Consider the following 18518-nt stretch of genomic DNA (forward strand, 5'->3'; position numbering starts at 1 on the left):
TGTGTTACAGGTGATACCTTAGAATACAGCAACAAGCTCTCCCTGGCAGGACCAAGTGCAGATACTGGGTTGAGGCCATTAACAGATTTCAAGCACTTCCAGCCCTAAGACTACCCTGTACAGGCCCCGAACTTAACACCCCGGTTCTCTTTAACGGTTTCTAGGCATCCCTCAGCTTCTCTCTAACTCTGCTTCTCTGCCATGAACCACACTGACACCCCAACTAACAATTTACGATTCTTCAAGAGTTTCTCGCCCACAGCTGGTTTTATCGGACGTGGGCCCTGGCTCGCCCCAGCGCGTCGCCTGGCAACCGCAAGCTGGGGCCAGGTGCATGCGCACTCTCTCCCATGGATATCACTTTCTGCTTCTCCCGGTCCCTTCTGGGTTGCGCCGTATTTTCGCCCCGCGGGCAGGTTCTCGCGCGCTGCGGGGAAGCTTTTCCCGCAGCGGTGCCGTTGCGTGAAGCTCGCGTGCGCGCAGCGGGGGGGTGCGCAACCCCGTCGCCACTGTTGCTGTTCTCGCGCACGCCTGGGGCGCCATGACTGGGGCCGGCGGGCGGGGCCACAGCCGCTGCTTTGTCCCATGTGCCGGGTGACGACCGGCGGGCGGGCGCTGAGGAGTGGGCGGGCATGGCCTCCCCGCCCGGCAGCGCGCAGCGGGCTCTGCGGGAGCGGGTGGTGGCACTGGAGGCGGACCTGGGCGCCTGCCGCAGGCAGCTGGAGTGGGCGCAGCGCCGGCTGCGCCGCACCGAGCGCCTCTACCGCGAGGCGCGGGAGGGCAGCGAGGCGTTGAGGAAACAGGTAGGCCCCCGCCCCGGGAACCGGCTTCCCCGCCCCTCTCTTCTCCGGGCCGGGCGGCACCCGGCCCCAGCCCTGTCAGGCATCCCTGCTGCTTCGCCCCCCGATCGGGTACCCCTCGGTCCCTCCACCTAGAGTTTGCCGAGTCCCCTCGCCATGCCCTTCCACACAGGGCTGAGCTTGTGGATCCCGTGCCTCCCAGAGCCCTCCAGGCTCTCCTGTCCTGCGCGACTTCAGGGACCGGAGAAAGCGCTACTGCTGATGGCTCTAGTTTGCTTTCCTGAGTCAACGTTTAACGTTTGGCTCTAGCGGCTTGGCTCGACAGGTGGTGGTGAGAATGATAATTTCTTCTCAGCCGCAAAGTTACTTTTGCAGTCAGAAGGAAAAATTATGTTTAGCAGAAGGAAAGAAGCTTAATAAAAGAAGCGAGGTAAAGGAAGAATGGAAGAACTGTCCCACAGATGCTTATGCAAAATAGGGACGTTTCATAAACGCCACAGTTCGTCACCACGGAACAGTGGTTATTCAACTTTTCAGATTGGGTATCTTAAAAATAACCTTGGTTAAATTTTTCTTTTTCCTCCTAAGTGCTTTCCTTTATTGTTATACCCTTTGTGAGCAGAAATTATGTTTTTCATTATGACAACCATTCACGTAGATAATTGTCTCCTGCAAAATAAAGATTGATTTGAAATAGTTACAATGCAATTATGTTTTGTCTGAATTATAGAATGTAAAATAGGATGGTATTCTTTTCTGACATAGACTGCTAAAATGCAGCTTTGTGTTCTGTAACATGCTGTTTTTCTTTCAGGTTGAAGAGCTCACTAAGGAAACCCATAATAGGAAGGAGAAAGATAAGTCTAGTGTAGAAGTACAGACAGAGGACTATGCTGCATGGTCACAAGCAGGTAGAGAGCATAGAACAGTGATGTTAAATGGTATCTTATTCTGAATCTTTTTTAATATAAAATACCCTTCAAGTCCGTATCCTTAGCTGCATTAAACTCAGTAACCTGACATTGTCTTTTGGACCGTTTCCTATATTTCAAGCTATTCCTTTTAGAACAGGATAAAACGTAGTATGGACTGTAGCGGAATTCGTGCCATAGTAATCTGATACATAGTAATCTCATACGTTACACACATGCATGTTTTAACAATTTTTAAAGTACATTAAAACAAGACATAATTTATTCAGTAAGAGTAGAATAAATTCAAAGTGGAGGCACTACCTAATAATTGATACTTGTTAGACTATTTATATGCATAAATTTCCAGTTTAAGATTTAGGATCCTTAAACTGCGTTGTGTAAAATATTGCTTTGCTAATTTATGCAACTTCAATTTTCCCCCCCCCCCTGCAGATTATTACTGTTATGAAAATTATTACAATCACACTGATACTCAGGATTGTGCATCTGAACTACCAGTGCAGCACAATCATGGGACTGAAGGCACTGAGCATAATTCCACAGAGGAATTGCAGACAGGTGCTAATATTCCTTTAAGGATGGATAGCACTGACGTTGCTGAAGGTGGAGAAGAGGAAAATTTCATCCAGAATTCACAGGTTATAGAACTGTTTGGGGTTTTACCAATTTTGAAGTTAATACTCTATTAATATTTAATTTCATTTAAAATATGTGCTTTTGGTCTTGATGTCATTGTATGAAATGATTTTTTGTGATGGTCTGGTGCTGATGATAGCAGACAAACATTCTTGTGCTTTGAAACTAGTTCTTTTTGTAGTATGTTCTGAGTGTAACATAGTCCTAGATTTGTTGTTGGGTTTGTGTGGTGGGTTTTTTTGTTTGTTTGTTTTTTGTTTTTTTTAAAGTGTGCACATTCTAAAACATATGTCCAACATAGGCTGGAAGAACTGAAAACATGGCATTTTTTTATCAACAGAATGTTTAATATGGCCGTGTACTTTTTTTTCTTCTTCTTTCCCCTCCATTGATATAACATATAAGGAGAAGAAAGTTGTTGGGCTTTTTAATTTGTTTATTTTGTTGTGGTGGTTTTTTTTTTTTTCCCCCCTGCTATCCAGCCTTCTCTTAGATCATCTCACTTGCTTAACTGATTTTGTGCCTTAGCATCTAGCAACTGAAGTGGAATGGAGAGCAGAAATCTATTTTAGGAATGTACTGAAAGACATTCACTGTGTATTTTTGATGTTAACTGCTTTTGAATAAAGGTTGGGGAAAATGAAAGGCACAGGATGAAATCTTGGTCCCACTGAAATCAGCGGGAGTTTATTGGTAAATTACAGCTAGATTTTTGCCGCCTTGTCTAATAGTTCTTGAAATAATCCAAGTCCATAGAGCACTAATTTGTTTTATTTAAAATAGGGCATTGTAAAATGCCAAAGAACCAAGGAGGTTCTTTTTAGAAGAAAATTTAATTTCTTACTTTCTGGTCTCAGGAAGCAGAAGATACTTCAGTACCAGAGAGTTCTTTGGTGGAGAGCTTGAGAGCTGCCGCAGAAGCTGCTGTTTCACAAACTGGATTTATTTACGATGAAAATACAGGATTGTATTATGACCATAGCACTGGATTCTACTATAATTCGGTAAGCATCATTTTCAAAACACTTGGCATTTTTTCTCTATTGCAAAAATTTAAGTAGTAAAAGTTGATGTGATCAGAGAACTAAGATCCAAGCTGACTTTGATTTGAAAAACATGTTACTGAAGACTAATAGTAATGGAAGTTTGTTAATTAGTTATTTTTAATTTGACTGAAATAATTCAATATCAGGCTGAGAAATAAATTTAGATTTTCATTCAGTTCTTTTTGATGTCTCCTGGATCTTTAACTTGCTTGGCATTATAGAAATTTTATACTCTAAAGCTGCTCTGTAACTCTTTCAAAATTAAAAGCTTAAGTTAAAAGATTGTTCAGAACAAGACAGATTGCTGACCCTAAGTCAGTGGCTTCTCCACAGTGAAAAGTGTGTTGAGAGAAAATACAAGAAATAGGTAATTTAGATGAGTACTGCTACCAACTAGTTTGATGTTACAGGAGAGAAAATAATTCTTTAAAAAAAGATGTCAGACAGTGGATCAAAATTCCATAATGGCTAACTTCTGCTATACATTTTTCATAAGAGAGCTGTTGGGGAGTTTCTCTTTTTCCTATGAGGTGTGTGTATATGTACATGCATATATAGATAGATATATACACTGTCACAAATCCCAGTGGAACTACTGTGCTGAAAACAGAGGTTTTGTTTCAGCATTACATTCAAATCAATTTAAAAAAAAAAAAAGTGCATGTGGTGCACAAAACTACTTGTTTTATTTTCAGGGATGCTTCTGGACTTAATTTTTCAACTCTCAAATGATACCATTGCTTTTGAAATAGTTTGTGGATATAGTGTTACAGATGAGTGGTTAGGCCACTTAAAGAATCACCATCAAAGATATTTGCAAATAGTGATTTTAATAGAAATCTATAAAAGTGTGATTTAACAGAATTCAATGGCAAGGTTCACTCTATTACTTATTAAATGAATGGAATATATATATATAAATAAAGAGAAAGAAAGAGGAAATCGAGCCCAAAGAAAATACAAGGAGGAAAAGGGGGCCCTCCCGTTGAGTCACGAGGTTCAGAATGGACCCCCTTGCTTTCTAAACTCCTTCTCAGAGAGGAGCCTAGGTGTGGCTGGATCCAATCCTAGTCCCAGACTTGGTCAATGGTTTATGTCTAAGGATTATATATGTTTAGCAGCAGTTTATGGTTTGTTTGCAGCAAGGAGAAAATCACAAGAATTTAGTAGTAACTAATCATTGACTAATTTGGCATCTACAAAGTGATTAAATGAGGTTTACTACAATATTTGAATCGATTCACACACACACACAATCACACAATAGGCCTAAGTACTCACTATATGCACAGATGAAGGTACCTATTGAAATACGTGCAGATAAAGGCACCTATTGAAAAATCACTCAAGTTTAGTAAAAATGCAACATGCACAGTTAAAGGCACCTATAAAAATTCCCCTTGGGTTTAGTGAAATACTCACTTTAAATGATTGTCTCAACAGGCGAAAGTCTAACCTCAAGGAGCGAAGAGCGCTGGAGATCAGCTCAGGTCCCATTGCCAGGCCTCTGTATGCAAACTTAGAAGTTCGCAAACTCTGAGAGGTGTCCCACTCAGAGGGAGATTCTGGTGCAGCCCGCTGCGGTCCAGGAGAGCTCAAAGGGTCTCACTTGGTACTGCTGTTTATAGGATCGTGAGGTGATTGACTTTAGGCATCAGTAAATTTCCATTCTACTTTCACAGCCTGTGTTGGAAATTACTAAAGTTCTCAAAAATTCCAGTGATGCTGGTACAGATCCTCCCGAGTTACAACCCAGATAAGATAGGCCCCAAGGCTGTCAGGAGGTGACTGGTACAGACACAAAATATGTTCCAAGGTTGTCAGGGCTGCCTCCCTGGTACAGACAGTGCTGCTCCCACCTTAGTCACGTAAGAGTTTCTGATACGGTCAAGGGACGCTTAACCGTCAAACTCGTTACACAAAGGCCAAGTTTTGATGGGAGTTACTGAGATTGTAAAGCAGTCCAGGAAGGGGGGGGATGTCACCACCACAAATAGTTAGATATGTAAATGTTTGTTTAGGGCTATAGATTACAGTTTATGATACAATTACACAAAAGAATAAAGTATATTCTCTTGTTCAGTAAGTGTTCTGAATTACAGGAAACGTTCTTGTATTGGGTTTACGTGGCAAGGTTTTAGTAGTGGGGCAGGGGGCTGCAGGGGTGGCCTCTGTGAGAAGAGGTCAGAGGCTGCCTAGACATAGCTGGTTCCAGCCAGCTCCACAGCAGCTCCACTGCAGGACACAGCTGAGCCCATCAGAGAAGCTGGTGGTGCCTCTCTGAAAGCATGTTTAAGAAAGGGCAAAATGCTGCACAGTGGAGTGTGTGTGGTAGGAGGGCGTGTGAGAAACAACCCTGTGAACACCAATGTCAAAGGAGAGGGAGGAGGTACTCCAAGCACCAGAGCAGGCAGTTCCCCACAGTGTGAGGAAGAGGACCATGGTAAAGCAGGCAATTCCCTGCAGCCCATGCAAGAGGACCATGCCGGAGCAGGTATCAACATTGCAGTCTGTGGAGGACTCTGCACTGGAGCAGACCCCACACCAGAGCAGCTCATTAAGGAGCTGTGGCCTGTGGAGAGCCCATGCTGGAGCAGATTTATCCTGAAGGACTGCAGCCTGTGGAGAGGACCCATGCTGGAGCAGTTCTTGAAGGACTGCATCCCATAGGAAGGACCCATGCTGGGGCAGGGGAAAAGTGTGAGGAGGAAGGAGCAGTAGAAAGGAACTGTTATAAACTGACTGCAACCCCCCATTCCCCCTGTGCCGCTCAGGCAAGGGGGAAGATAGGTAGAGGAGTTGAGAATGAAAGAGTGAAATTGAGCTTGGGGAAAAAGGGTAGGGAGAGGTGTTTTTGTCTTTGTTTCTCACCTTCCAACTCTTTTAACTGGTAATGACTTAAATTAATTTTCACCAAGTTGAATCTGCTTTGCCCATGATGGTAATTGTAAGTGATCTCCCTGTCTTTATCTTGACCCATGAGCTTTTCATCTTATTTTCTCCCTCTGTCCCATTGAGGAGGGGGAGTGAGAGAGCAGCTGGGTGGGGTCTGGCAGCCAGCCAGGGTCAACCCACCACAGTTCTTTAGTACATTTGAGTATTTTTTTAAAAAACTTAGTATGTGGTTCTTTAACTGGGTGTGGTTTTTTTTGAACAATGTATTTATCGAAGTAATGATAGCATTGTTCTTTGTTTCTTATAAAGGAAAATCAACTGTATTATGATCCAGCAACTGGAATTTATTACTACTGTGATGTGGAAAGTGGCCGATACCAGTTTCATTCACGAGTGGATCTGCAGTCTTATCAGGCCTCTGGTACTCAGCACACCAAGGGTAAAAAAGGAAAAAAGAAGAGAAGAGAACCAGAGTGGATGACTGCAAATGAATATAAGGTAACTTTAGAACTAATAGATAGGAAATGCAAAACCTGTTTGGTTGGGTTTTTTTTTCATGATGCAACTTGAGTTGTGGGGTTTGTTTTTTATTTAGAGGATGTATGCTTATTTTCTGAAGGATTCAAACATCTTTAAACTATATACAGCAGGTTGCTAAGATGTAGTTAGTGTTAAAATAACTTTTCCATTGAGTGATTAAGGATGAAACCTTAAACTTGTATTCCCTCAGTTTTTCAGTTTTCTTTTATTACAATACAACTGTATGGATCTCTAAATTTGAGTGTCAGTGAAGCTCTCCGATTAGCAAGCACACTAGAATGAATTTAGGCTACTGTGTGGATTGGATTTACATCAGAAATTGTGTTACCTCAGTGTCTTGGTTTTGGGTTTTGTTGGTTGTTTTTTTTTGTTGTTGTTTATTTTATTTTTTTTAATTTACATGATGAATCTAAAAATGAAGGAAGGTTTTGAAAACTCACACACCACACTACCCCCCTTCTCTGTGACTCTGTATTCCAAAGTTCATTCCATTGACATTTTACTGTATCTCTACCATCATTTGGGATTGATGAAATGTCTGTGAAGTTCTAATTCTTTGCATATTATGCTCTCCTATTGATATTTTATTTGGTCAATACATTTTTGTTGTCAATAGTGTGTGAATACGCTGTACATATTAATAAATGCCTATTGTAATTAACTTGTATTTTAAGTTATAAAAAACATAACTTCCTTTCTGTTGTTTTCCGATTGCTAAGAAAGCATACCGTATAGTACATAGTGAGTGCCTTGAAAAGTGTTACTTGCTCCTAAACACTGGAAGTTCTATTGTAACATAACTATTAAACCTCAAGAAGCATTTTCTTAATGAACACTATTACTGATGTTGAATCAAATTTGTATGGTCCTATTCTGCAAATTTATTTTATTACTTAAGATTTAATTGAATGTAATGATTCCTTTAGTTTGCAGTGCTCCTTAGTTTGCATTTTTAAAGCTATTGCTTTAACCATTGCATAATTTCATTATATAGGCCTCAGCCAAGCTGAATGGTTGAAATCTAAAATACCTGTGTTAGTGTACAAGTACTCTTACCTAATAGTTACATAGCATCAATACACAGTTGAAAAATTTTGTATTGGGAGTGAGGTCTTCTGAAAGATTTAAAAATGGAAACTGAAGGTAGGTTAGATGGATAGGGGTAGTTGATTGATAATGTATTTTATACATAAATTGTGGCTAATATGGGAATTCCTACTCTTTGAGAAAATGTCACGTGAACCATTCCATTTTGAAAGCTTGAGGTGGATACTTAGCAACACTAAGTATAATAATCCTTTAGACTTAAGAGAGGGGAGCTAATACAGTTGAAGCTAGGAGTTTACCATCATCCAAGTTCTGGGCGTGCTGTGTGCAACTACTGAATTAGCATTCTGCCACTCTCAAAAGGTGTTGTTAATACAGAATTTTATTCATCATGTGTCAGGAAAGCAGCATGGAAAACTTGTAGGAATGAGCCTTTATCATATAGTGCAATTAATAAATTTCTTAAATTTAGTTCTGTTGTGAACTGTTACATATTGACCTAATTCTACAAGTGTATTTATAAAAGTTCTGTGGCATATATAGCTCTGACCTAGCATGTTGACTACTTTTTGGGATCCCATTGCCATCTGCTTCTGTCATCTGATTATACTGCAAATAGCTACTTGTCTTTAGCTTATTTTATATTGATAAAATATTTTTATGTAGATGGTCTTGTTAACAAATCTTTTGTGTGAAGCTTGCACAGTCACAAGGTAGGAGGTAAACATCCACTTTTTATGATGTGTTTTATTGTTAGTGAATTAGTTTGATTTATTTGTGAATTAATTTGTTCGACCAACAAGATAACAGGAAAAAAATTTAAAACAGATTCTATAGTGCACAGATCTCTGCATCTGCAAACAGTAAGTGAAGGGTAGTGTCATAGTACGACATGTTTTAAAACAAAAAAGGGAGAATACAAAGTTAAACTTAAAACAATTACTTTCCACTTTAAACTTCAAAAAGGATAGAAAGCCTTTTTGTCAGTGCAATTTTGTGTAAATGCACTGTTAGATTTAGGGGGAAAAAAAAAAAAAGCACCTTACTGTCATATCTTACGTAGTTGAGTTAAAATACCTTATTTTTGTTGTGTGGTTCTTATAAGAAATTCGTTCATTAGTTCAAAAAAATGTTACATTAGAATAAAAGATTATAGATTTTTCTGTTGTAAAACTGAAAAAATAGTTCATTAACTGCACAATCCAGCTCATAGATGCATGGTATTTCTTGGAAGTATTATTGTCCAGTTTTGTCTGGTATTGTTAAAGGCACTAATCAGTTCATGCTAGTTATTGTATTATACATCCTAAAACAAAACCAAAAATGTCTGGTTTTAAGTAGAACTTTGTAGTTGAAGCGTTGTCTATTGAAATGCTTTCCTGCATGCTAATGTCCAGCCTTCTCCCTTTTCCTTCTATTCCCTCTTCCACTCTTGACAAAAAAAAAAAGTTAAAATAAAAACTATCCCTAAATACTGATTAAATTATTAAAGTTGCTACAATTATTTTGAAGATTAGTATTTCATTATTGCTTTTCCCAATGGGTTACTTAAATTGTGCTGCTAGCCTGAAAAATGCCTCCAAACATTATCTAATTTCTTGACCGAAGTAGGTTTTACTCTACTTTCTTTTTCTACATCCAGTACAAGTAGCAGAATGGTTTGGGTTTGTTTTTTTTTTTGTCTGGTCTGCGGACCACTAACAGTGGTAAATAAAGCAATACCAGGGTCTAATTCTGGGAATATGTCACACCCCCAAAAACATTATTATTCCTGGATGAAGATTAGGTGGTTTATAAGAATAGGCATGTGAAGCGAGGGAAGATATTGAGCAGTAGATATAGGACCTCAAGTACATGGGTACCTGTTAAACTTGTTTTCTTTCTTTTTCAATTAAAGGATTAAATGTAAACAAGTATTGTTAGCTATTCAGTATTACTTATAAGTTGTCAAATACAAGAAATAAGGAAACTTAGTAGCTGTGTTGTAGCTATACAGTTCTTGCAAAAATTGTGTGTGATTTTCTGAATGACTTACTCCTATTTAAACCAAATTTAATCTCTTTTTTTTTTTTTTTTTAATTTAAAAATGGCTCAGTTACGGTCTATCTGTTAATTTTCTGTTTCTGGTCACTGGGGTTTTTTTTTAGTTGCAATTTAGTTTGTGGCCATTGTGAAGAATTATTTGATGTGCTCGGCTATCTTACGTATAGTATCTATTTAGAATTAGTACTTTGGGATGCTTAACACTACACAAATAGCAAGTATATTCTCCACAAATATTGCAGTGTTCTTCAAAAGGCAATATAAATCTGAGAATCTAAAGAATAAAATTAATCTGTTAAAATATTATTGTATTTCTTACAAGCTGAATTACCAAACAAGAAATTACTAGTGAGCTTCTGCTAAAATGAATGTATTTCTACTTGCAAAAAAACAATGGAAGGGAACTCGCACTTAGTATCTCTTAAGGAATGTTCCTGATTTATATAAGAATTTTCTTTAAAAACATTCTTTCTTTTCGGTCACTAAACTTCTATATTACAAATAGTTTTCTTTTAACTTATGAAATTAAGTATGCTGCCCACATGCTTGCTTTTAATAGGCGATCAGGATTTTTATTCACCAGGACAAAGTATTAGATAGCCTATGTGCAGCTTGCTTAAGGAGGATGGGTGGAATACTTTGGAACTTTCAGGCATCAGTTCAGTTCTGACTTCTTGTAGTGGTAGGCCAAAAAAAGTGGGGCAAAAAATGTCATAATTATCTCCTGCAAGAGAAAAACATTTAAATAAGTAAATTTGGAAAAGTTTAAAAACAAATGAACAAACAAACCAAAAAAAGTTACCCCAAAAACAAACAAACAAAATACCTAAAACCACCACCAACAACAAAACACCTCAAAAGGTGACATAAATGATAATGTGATCCCTGGGCCAATATCCAGATCCCGTGTTTCCATACAGGGTGGGGAGTAGACTGTGTGTAATAGTGATCGTGTAGTTCTACTTGCTGGATTGGGGCTGTTTGAAATAAAATTTATTAGACAGTAGTTTAAGAATAAACTGTAAAAATAATTTCTGGGGGGGAAAAAAAAGTCATATGTCAGAGCCTGCATCTAAATTCTGCTACGTATTTCAATGTGGTGCTCGAAATTCACTTCTTGCCATATTCTTTTCCATTATAGACACATCCTAGCTACTTCTGTAGGAAAGACAAGGCTTTTGTAGTAGTATTTCCCATAGAACTCTTGAAGCAGTGACTTTTTTTTTAGCACATGTAGTTTACTTTTTGCTGATATTCATTCCATCTTTAGGTACGTCAGTTGACAGAAACCATGGCTAATCTGAAGATTTCTTCTTTTGGATTGGCAGCTTCTGGTGAAGGTAGAGTTGAGACACCAAACACATCAGTCTGTGGATGTTTACCTTTAACCTTGATATTTTTATTAAAGGAAAAATAATATCTAGTAGTTGATTCTTAGATACCTATTTTCCTAAAGGAATTTAATAAATTTTTTGCAGCTATTTGATCAAAATCAGTTCATCTACAAAGTAAGTTTGAAATATATTTGAAACACTGTATAAGTAAAACATCTGAAGAAAACTTTGGCGTTCTAGAATATTTCAGAAAAGGCATGTTTAGCATCACTGTATTAATGTAGGGTGTTGTGACTAAACAAACTACATGTTCTTTAGATAAGACAAATTTATACTTCCTGTATTTCAGAGCTGTCTGCCAGTGTATAAAATGGCTTCTTTATGATATAGGAAGAGCTTTACTCTTTTTATGGCTTTTAATTAGATTTTTGCACTGAAAATTCGAGTATTGTGTAGGGTGGAAGACAGTAACTGGAGTACTTGTGCAATGGTGCTAGCAAGTGAAAGCTTAGTCATCTGTGTGAAAGAGCTATCTTAAACTGTTTGAAAATGTTTGTTTCTTTAGTAAAATACTGAATTTCAGATTAATATTTCAAATGGAGAGAGTCGGTGCTAAAGATTGAACATTCAGCCCTTTAGATTAGGGTAAGGACCCATGATTCCATTAAGTCACCTACTGAACTTCCAGCAAACCAAGAAGCAACAGACTATGCATTTCTGAAAAGTTGCTTATACATGTTTTGTATACAGTAAATTGATTTAGTGTTTTCTAAATTGTTTAATTTGTTTTCTAAATTGTATTGTTTTATACAGTTTAATTAGTGCATTTCTTTAAACTAGTTATGCTCATGATAACTTTTAAGTTGTAATTTGTAGGCATGGTGAAGAGTTGCGTGAACATGCATGTCAATCAAGCATAATAAAGAAAAATGAGAAGTTCTGAAAGATAAAATGTCTTGCTCTGTCACAGTAAAGCAAAAAGTATAGATAAACGCTTAAAATATTTTGATTTTTTTTTTATTAAAAACACTTCAGTTACTATGATTATTCATGTATATTGTAAGTAGGCTAGTCTGCACTTCAGAAGGTCTTTGTAATGAGTACTTTGTGACCTATTCTTCATAAAGCAAAACCATCAGTTCCTGTCATACAAACATGATTTGTAATTCTTAAAAGATCACTCCTCATGGGATACATAAAAATAACATGCTGATCCTGAACCATTTCATTTGCACCTTTGGCTGTCTTTGTCAGGGATGTAGAAATATTCTATTCTATTCTATTCTAAATATGAACCAACTCAACCCTGTAGTTAGGAAATAGTTTACTATAGATCAGATTCATAGAATCATAGAATGTCCTGAGTTGGAAGGGACCCACAAGGATCATCAAGTCCAACTCCTGTCCCTGCATAGGACAACCCCAAAAATCACACCATATGTCTGAGGGCGCTGTCCAAATGCTTCCTGAATATTGTCAGGCTTGGCACCGTGACTACCTCCTGGGGAAGCCTGTTCCAGTGCTCCACCACCCTCTGGGTGAAGAACCTTTTCCTAATATCCAACCTAAACCTCCCCTGGCATATCTTCCTGCCGTTCCCTCGGGTTCTATCATTTTGTCCAGGAGGATACTGTGAGAGACAGTATCGAAGGCTTTACTGAAGTCCAAAAAGATTACATCGACTGGCTTCCCTTGGTCAACTAGGTGGGTAACCTTGTCATAGAAGGAAATCAAGTTTGTCAAGCAGGACTTTCCCCTCATGAACCCATGCTGGCTGGGACCAACGACTGCATTGTCTTTCAGGTGTTTTTCAATAGCTCCCAGGATAATCTTCTCCATAATTTTACCAGGCACGGAGGTGAGACTGACAGGCCTGTAGTTACCAGGGTCATCCCTGTTGCCCTTCTTGAAGATTGGGACAATGTTTGCCAGCTTCCAGTTAACTGGGACCTCCCCAGATTCCCAAGAGCATTGAAAAATCATTGAGAGAGGTCTCGCTATGACATCAGCCAGCTCTTTAAGTACCCTCAGATGAATCCTGTCAGGCCCCATTGACTTATAGGGATCCATCTGGAGCGGCAAATCCCGCACAAGTTCAGGGTTGGTTGGGAGTTTATCCTTCTCACAGTCATGGTTCTCTAGCCCAGTGTTGAAGACCGAGGCAAAGAAAGCATTAAACGTCTCTGCTTTGTCTATATCCCTGTTTGTGAGGTGACCATGCTCATCAAGTAATGGGCCAATGTTATTTCTCGCCTGCCTTTTGCTGTTTACATATTTTAAAAAGCCCTTTTTATTGTCCTTCATAGTACTGGCCAGCTTCAGCTCTAATTGAGCTTTGGCTGCATGTATTTCCTCCCTACAGTGGTGAACAGCATCTCTGTAGTCCTCCCATGTCACCTGACCTTGCTTCCACTGGCCATACATTTTCTTTTTTCGCCTTAGTTCTAGAAGAAGATCCCTACTCAGCCAAGCCGGCCTTCTACCTCGCCTGCTTGACTTCCGACATTTTGGAATTGCCTGCTCCTGTGCTCTTAGGAGGTGGTACTTAAAAAGTGACCAGCACTGATGGACTCCAGCACCTTCAAAAGCTTTTTCCCAGGGGACCTCACTAAGTAGTTCCCTGAGCAGCCTGAAGTCAGCTCTCCTCATGTCCAGAGTTGAGGTCTTGCTGGCAGTTTTCCTCCTGTTACCATAGATTTTAAACTTGACCGCTTTGTGGTCGTTGTGGCCAAGGCAGCCACCAATCGCCACTTCACCCATGAGGCCCTCTCTGTTAGTAAGCAACAAATAGAGGAAGGCACCTTTCCTGGTTGGTTCTCTTAGTACTTGTACCAAGAAGGTATCATCCAGATGGTTTAGGATCCTCTCAACCTCTCACCTTTACTAGTTTTTTTCAAAGCTGAATCACATAGGCAGCCCCTATCCAACATATGACTGTAGGTCTACTGACTTAAGATATTAGGCAAAGTAACATACAAAGAAAAGTATGTGCCTAGTATTATGGTGTAACAGACATGGTTATAATGAGTACATCCTTGCATATTTTGTGTGATGTGTCATGAGTTTGGGATGAAGAGTTAAATATCCTGCCATTGAGAAATGAAGTGCATTGTTAGTATTTGTTAGGTCATTTAGGATGATATTTACTGAATGTTCTGTTTACTGCTGATTCCTTTTTTTTAAGTAGTGGCTATATGGAGGCAAGGTATTGGTGCTGTTTGCGTAGTTACACTTTCATACGTGCTACATATGTTCTGTGTTAGTACTAGTCATCATATAAAATGGAAAAGGATTTTTTCAGCACAAGTAAAGACATTCAAATGCTTTATGAATGCCTTCAGCATCCCCAGGCTTAACGTTTAGACATTGTCAAGATGTGCATTGTAATACAGATCTGTGAAATAATAAAGGGCTCAAAATCCATATTCTTTAGGAAAGCAGTTTTTAAATCCTCAATTTTGTATAAGGATTTCTAAACTTACTTATAGCTAGAACATTCCAGGAGCTTAATTAAAAGTTTAAAGTTAGTAACTTCTTCCCTCCACACCCCCCTAAGAAAACCCTTTGCTTCCAAAGTCCTGAACTTGCAAAGGAGTCTGTTATTGTAACTCTTTGCCAGAAATAAGTTTCTGTGCTTGACTTCAGCGGAACAAAGCAGATTGCTGTTTGTGGCATTAAGGCTAAGGTTCAAGGAATCTGCATGTTGCTGATTAAAGTGTTTAAACAAGAGCTACGTTATGCAGATATTCAGCTAATTTATCATGTGTTTCACCTAACTTGATTCCAGTTGATCTCTGTAAGAGAAGTAGTGGACCTGGAATGGTAGAAAATGAACTCTGACATTATTCATGTTAGTTTGAATACAAGTAGCTATGCGTTCTGTAACAACTTCAGTAAGAGCTTTGTGTCCTAATTAAATATGTAAATAGGGCTGTTACATCTCAGACTGACTTTTATTTTTTTTCACTTCCACAAATGTACTGACTCATTTTGACTTGTTTGTATGTAAGATTACAGTTTAGGCAGAAGGAGTATGTGAAGGTTACGTTTATATCGGTACGTTATAACAGAACTATTTAGTTTATTTGCTTTATTAGGAGTTGATTGTAGTAATAGTGGAAAAAATACAGAAACTGCTGAGAACAGGCTTAATGGTCATATTGGCAGAATGTATGTACAGAATCTTTGGTCTGTCTATAAGAGTGTTTTTTAAAATTCCTGTTTTCATCCCAGAATGAAGAGTCTACTCTTTAGTAGGCAGGCTTTGAAACACCTTTTTCCTTTTCTGATTTAGAATATCTGAAGTGATGCCAAAAATGAGTATCACTGGATTCACTGTGGAGAAAAAGCTGAGTGGTTGGAGCATTAGACTAATAGAATCATAGAATCGTTTAGATTGGAAAAGACCCTTAAGATCATCGAGTCCAACCGTTAACCTAGCACTGCCAAGTCCACCACTAAACCATGTCCCTAAGCGCCCCGTCTATGTGTCTTTTGAATATCTCCAGGGATGGGGATTCAACCACTTCCCTGGGCAGCCTGTTCCAGTGCCTGATTACCCTTTCGGTGAAGAAGTTTTTCCTAATATCCAGTCTAAACCTCCCCTCGCACAACTTGAGGCCATTTCCTCTCATCCTATCGCTTGATACTTGGGAGAAGAGACCGACCCCCACCTCACTACAACCTTCTTTCAGGTAGATCCTTCACCAGCCTCATTGCCCTTCTTTGGACACACTCCAGCACCTCGATGTCCTTCTTGTAGTGAGGGGCCCAAAACTGAACACAGTACTCGAGGTGCAGCCTCACCAGGGCCAAGTACGGGGGACGATCACCTCCCTAGTCCTGCTGGCCACACTATTCCTGATGCAAGCCAGGATGCTATTGGCCCTCTTGGCCACCTGAGCACACTGCCGGTTCATATTCAGCTGGCTGTCGACCAGCACTCCCAGGTCCTTTTCTGCCAGGCAGCTCTCCAGCCACTCCTCCCCAAGCCTGTAGCATTGCATGGGGTTGTTGTGACCCAAGTGCAGGACCCGGCACTTATGTTGAACCTTATACAACTGGCCTCAGTCCATCGATCCAGCCTGTCCAGATCCCTCTGTAGGGCCTTCCTACCCTCCAGCAGATCAACACTCCCGCCCAACTTGGTGTCATCTGCAAACTTACTGAGGGTGCACTCGATCCCCTTGCCCAGATCATTGATAAAGATACTGAACAGGATCGGCCCCAAAACTGAGTCCTGGGGAACACCACTTGTGACTGGCCGCCTACTGAATTTAATTCCATTCACCACAACTCTTTGGGCCTGGCCATCCAGCCAGTTTTTTACCCAGCGAAGAGTACGCCCGTCCAAGTCATGAGCAGCCAGTTTCTCCAGGAGAATGCTGTGGGGAACGGTGTCAAAGGCTTTACTAAAGTCCAGGTAGACAACATCCACAGCCTTCCCCTCATCCACTAAGCGGGTCACCTTGTCATAGAAGGAGATCAGGTTAGTCAAGCAGGACCTGCCTTTCATAAACCCATGCTGACTGGGCCCAATCCCCTGGTTGTCCTGTACGTGCCACGTGATGGCACCCAAGATGATCTGCTCCATGACCTTCCCCAGCACCGAGGTCAGACCGACAGGCCTGTAGTTCCCCAGATCCTCCTTCTGGCCCTTCTTGTAGATGGACATCACATTTGCTAACCTCCAGTCAACTGGGACCTCCCCGGTTAGCCAGGACTGCTGGTAAATGATGGAAAGTGGCTTGGTGAGCACTTCCGCCAGCTCCCTCAGTACCCTTGGGTGGATCCCATCCGTCCCCATAGACTTGTGTGTGTCTAAGTGATGTAGCAGGTCACTAACCATTTCCCCTTGGATTATGGGGGCTTCATTCTGCTCCCCGTCCCTGTCTTCCAGCTCAGGGGGCTGGGTACTCCAAGAACAACTGGTCTGACTATCAAAGACTGCGACAAAGAAGGCATTAAGTACCTCAGCCTTTTCCTTGTCCTCTGTCACTATGTTTCCCCCCCGCATCCAATAAAGGATGGAGATTCTCCTTAGCTCTCCTTTAGTTGTTAATGTATTTGTAGAAACATTTTTTGTTTTCTTTTTTATGGCAGTAGCCAGATTAAGTTCTAGTTGGGCTTTGGCCCTTCTAATTTTCTCCTTGCATAACCTCACGACATCCTTGTACTCCTCCTGAGTTGCCTCGGGCAACATCGATACTTGGGCATCAACATGTCTCAGTCATCCATTGCTTTGCCTCAGTTGTAATTTGAGCAGAGCATTTAGTTTCTCTGTTTTCATGCTAGCTTAGCAAAACTTTGGTAGCTCACAGTATTATGGGTTAGAAATACATTTATGATTGCAGAGCACCTTGGTATGAATGGTATTGATCTAATATCCATGCCAAATATAAACATAGACAAAGATAAATATACTCGAAAAGATCACTGGTAAAAGCCAGAATTAGATTTGCCAAAAAGGCTTCTAATGGAGTTACATGTCTGGTATATATGAACTGTGTAGTCTTATTTTTGGCTAGATTATTACATCTCTTATTTAAAATAAACAGTATAGGCGGTGGCCTTGCGATCCTGTTCCTTCCTAGTTAAAATACTTAAAGGATTCAGGGTGGAAAACTAGTGCATTGTAGAGAAATCCTAAACAAACCAATAGTCCTTCAGTTAAAGCATGAAGTCTTTTAAAATTTGCTCATTATTCCTGAGAATCTGCTGTCTTATCGAAAGTGTTTCAAAAATACACTGTAAAGTCCTATCCAATAGCTTGACTACTGGGCTGAGAGGAATTCTTGTGTTTGTCTTACAGCTGTGCCACTGATGAGTTTTTACAATTTTGAAAAGTGAAAGTGCTTTAATTTCCATGGTGTTAACATTCACATTAATTCATGTATCTTGAAATGTAAAATGCTCTATATGAAAACTTACTGGAAAAAAGTCAAGCATGTTTTTTGTTTTAACTGCTGTGTTGCAATATTTGGTACAGTTCAGGGCAATTGAACACATTTATTCTGAATCTAAGATGGCAAATAATTTTATTATAAAATCTGAGATTTTTTTTTTTATTTATCTTTTAAAGCCATTTGTGTTCATTCCTTTTTTTTTTGTTTAAGATGGTCATCAGGGTTAATAGATTGAGAATTAAATTTTCAAGGTACTCTGCCAGAATTGATGTGAAACTTTAGATTTCTCATTTAAAAAAATGTTGAAAGGCTTTGTTAAAGTTGCAGTTTTAGAAGG

The 18518-nt window shown here is 39.7% G+C and overlaps 1 protein-coding gene across 1 annotated transcript in view; it reads left to right on the plus strand.

Moving 5' to 3' along the window:
• Positions 1 to 632: 632 nt before the first annotated feature.
• The window catches only part of LOC309601768 (angiogenic factor with G patch and FHA domains 1-like), a gene marked incomplete at both ends in the record, with an annotated part of 29719 nt that continues 11833 nt past the window's right edge, over positions 633 to 18518 (plus strand). Inside the window, 5 exons of the mRNA XM_082334903.1 lie at positions 633 to 803; positions 1615 to 1711; positions 2168 to 2373; positions 3229 to 3375; positions 6622 to 6810. Of these exons, the coding sequence (XP_082191029.1) occupies positions 633 to 803; positions 1615 to 1711; positions 2168 to 2373; positions 3229 to 3375; positions 6622 to 6810 (810 nt within the window). The remainder of the gene's footprint in view (positions 804 to 1614; positions 1712 to 2167; positions 2374 to 3228; positions 3376 to 6621; positions 6811 to 18518) is intronic.

The sequence above is a fragment of the Platalea leucorodia genome (genome assembly GCF_965183815.1).
Source record: "Platalea leucorodia genome assembly, chromosome: W".
Taxonomy (NCBI): Eukaryota; Metazoa; Chordata; class Aves; order Pelecaniformes; family Threskiornithidae; genus Platalea; species Platalea leucorodia.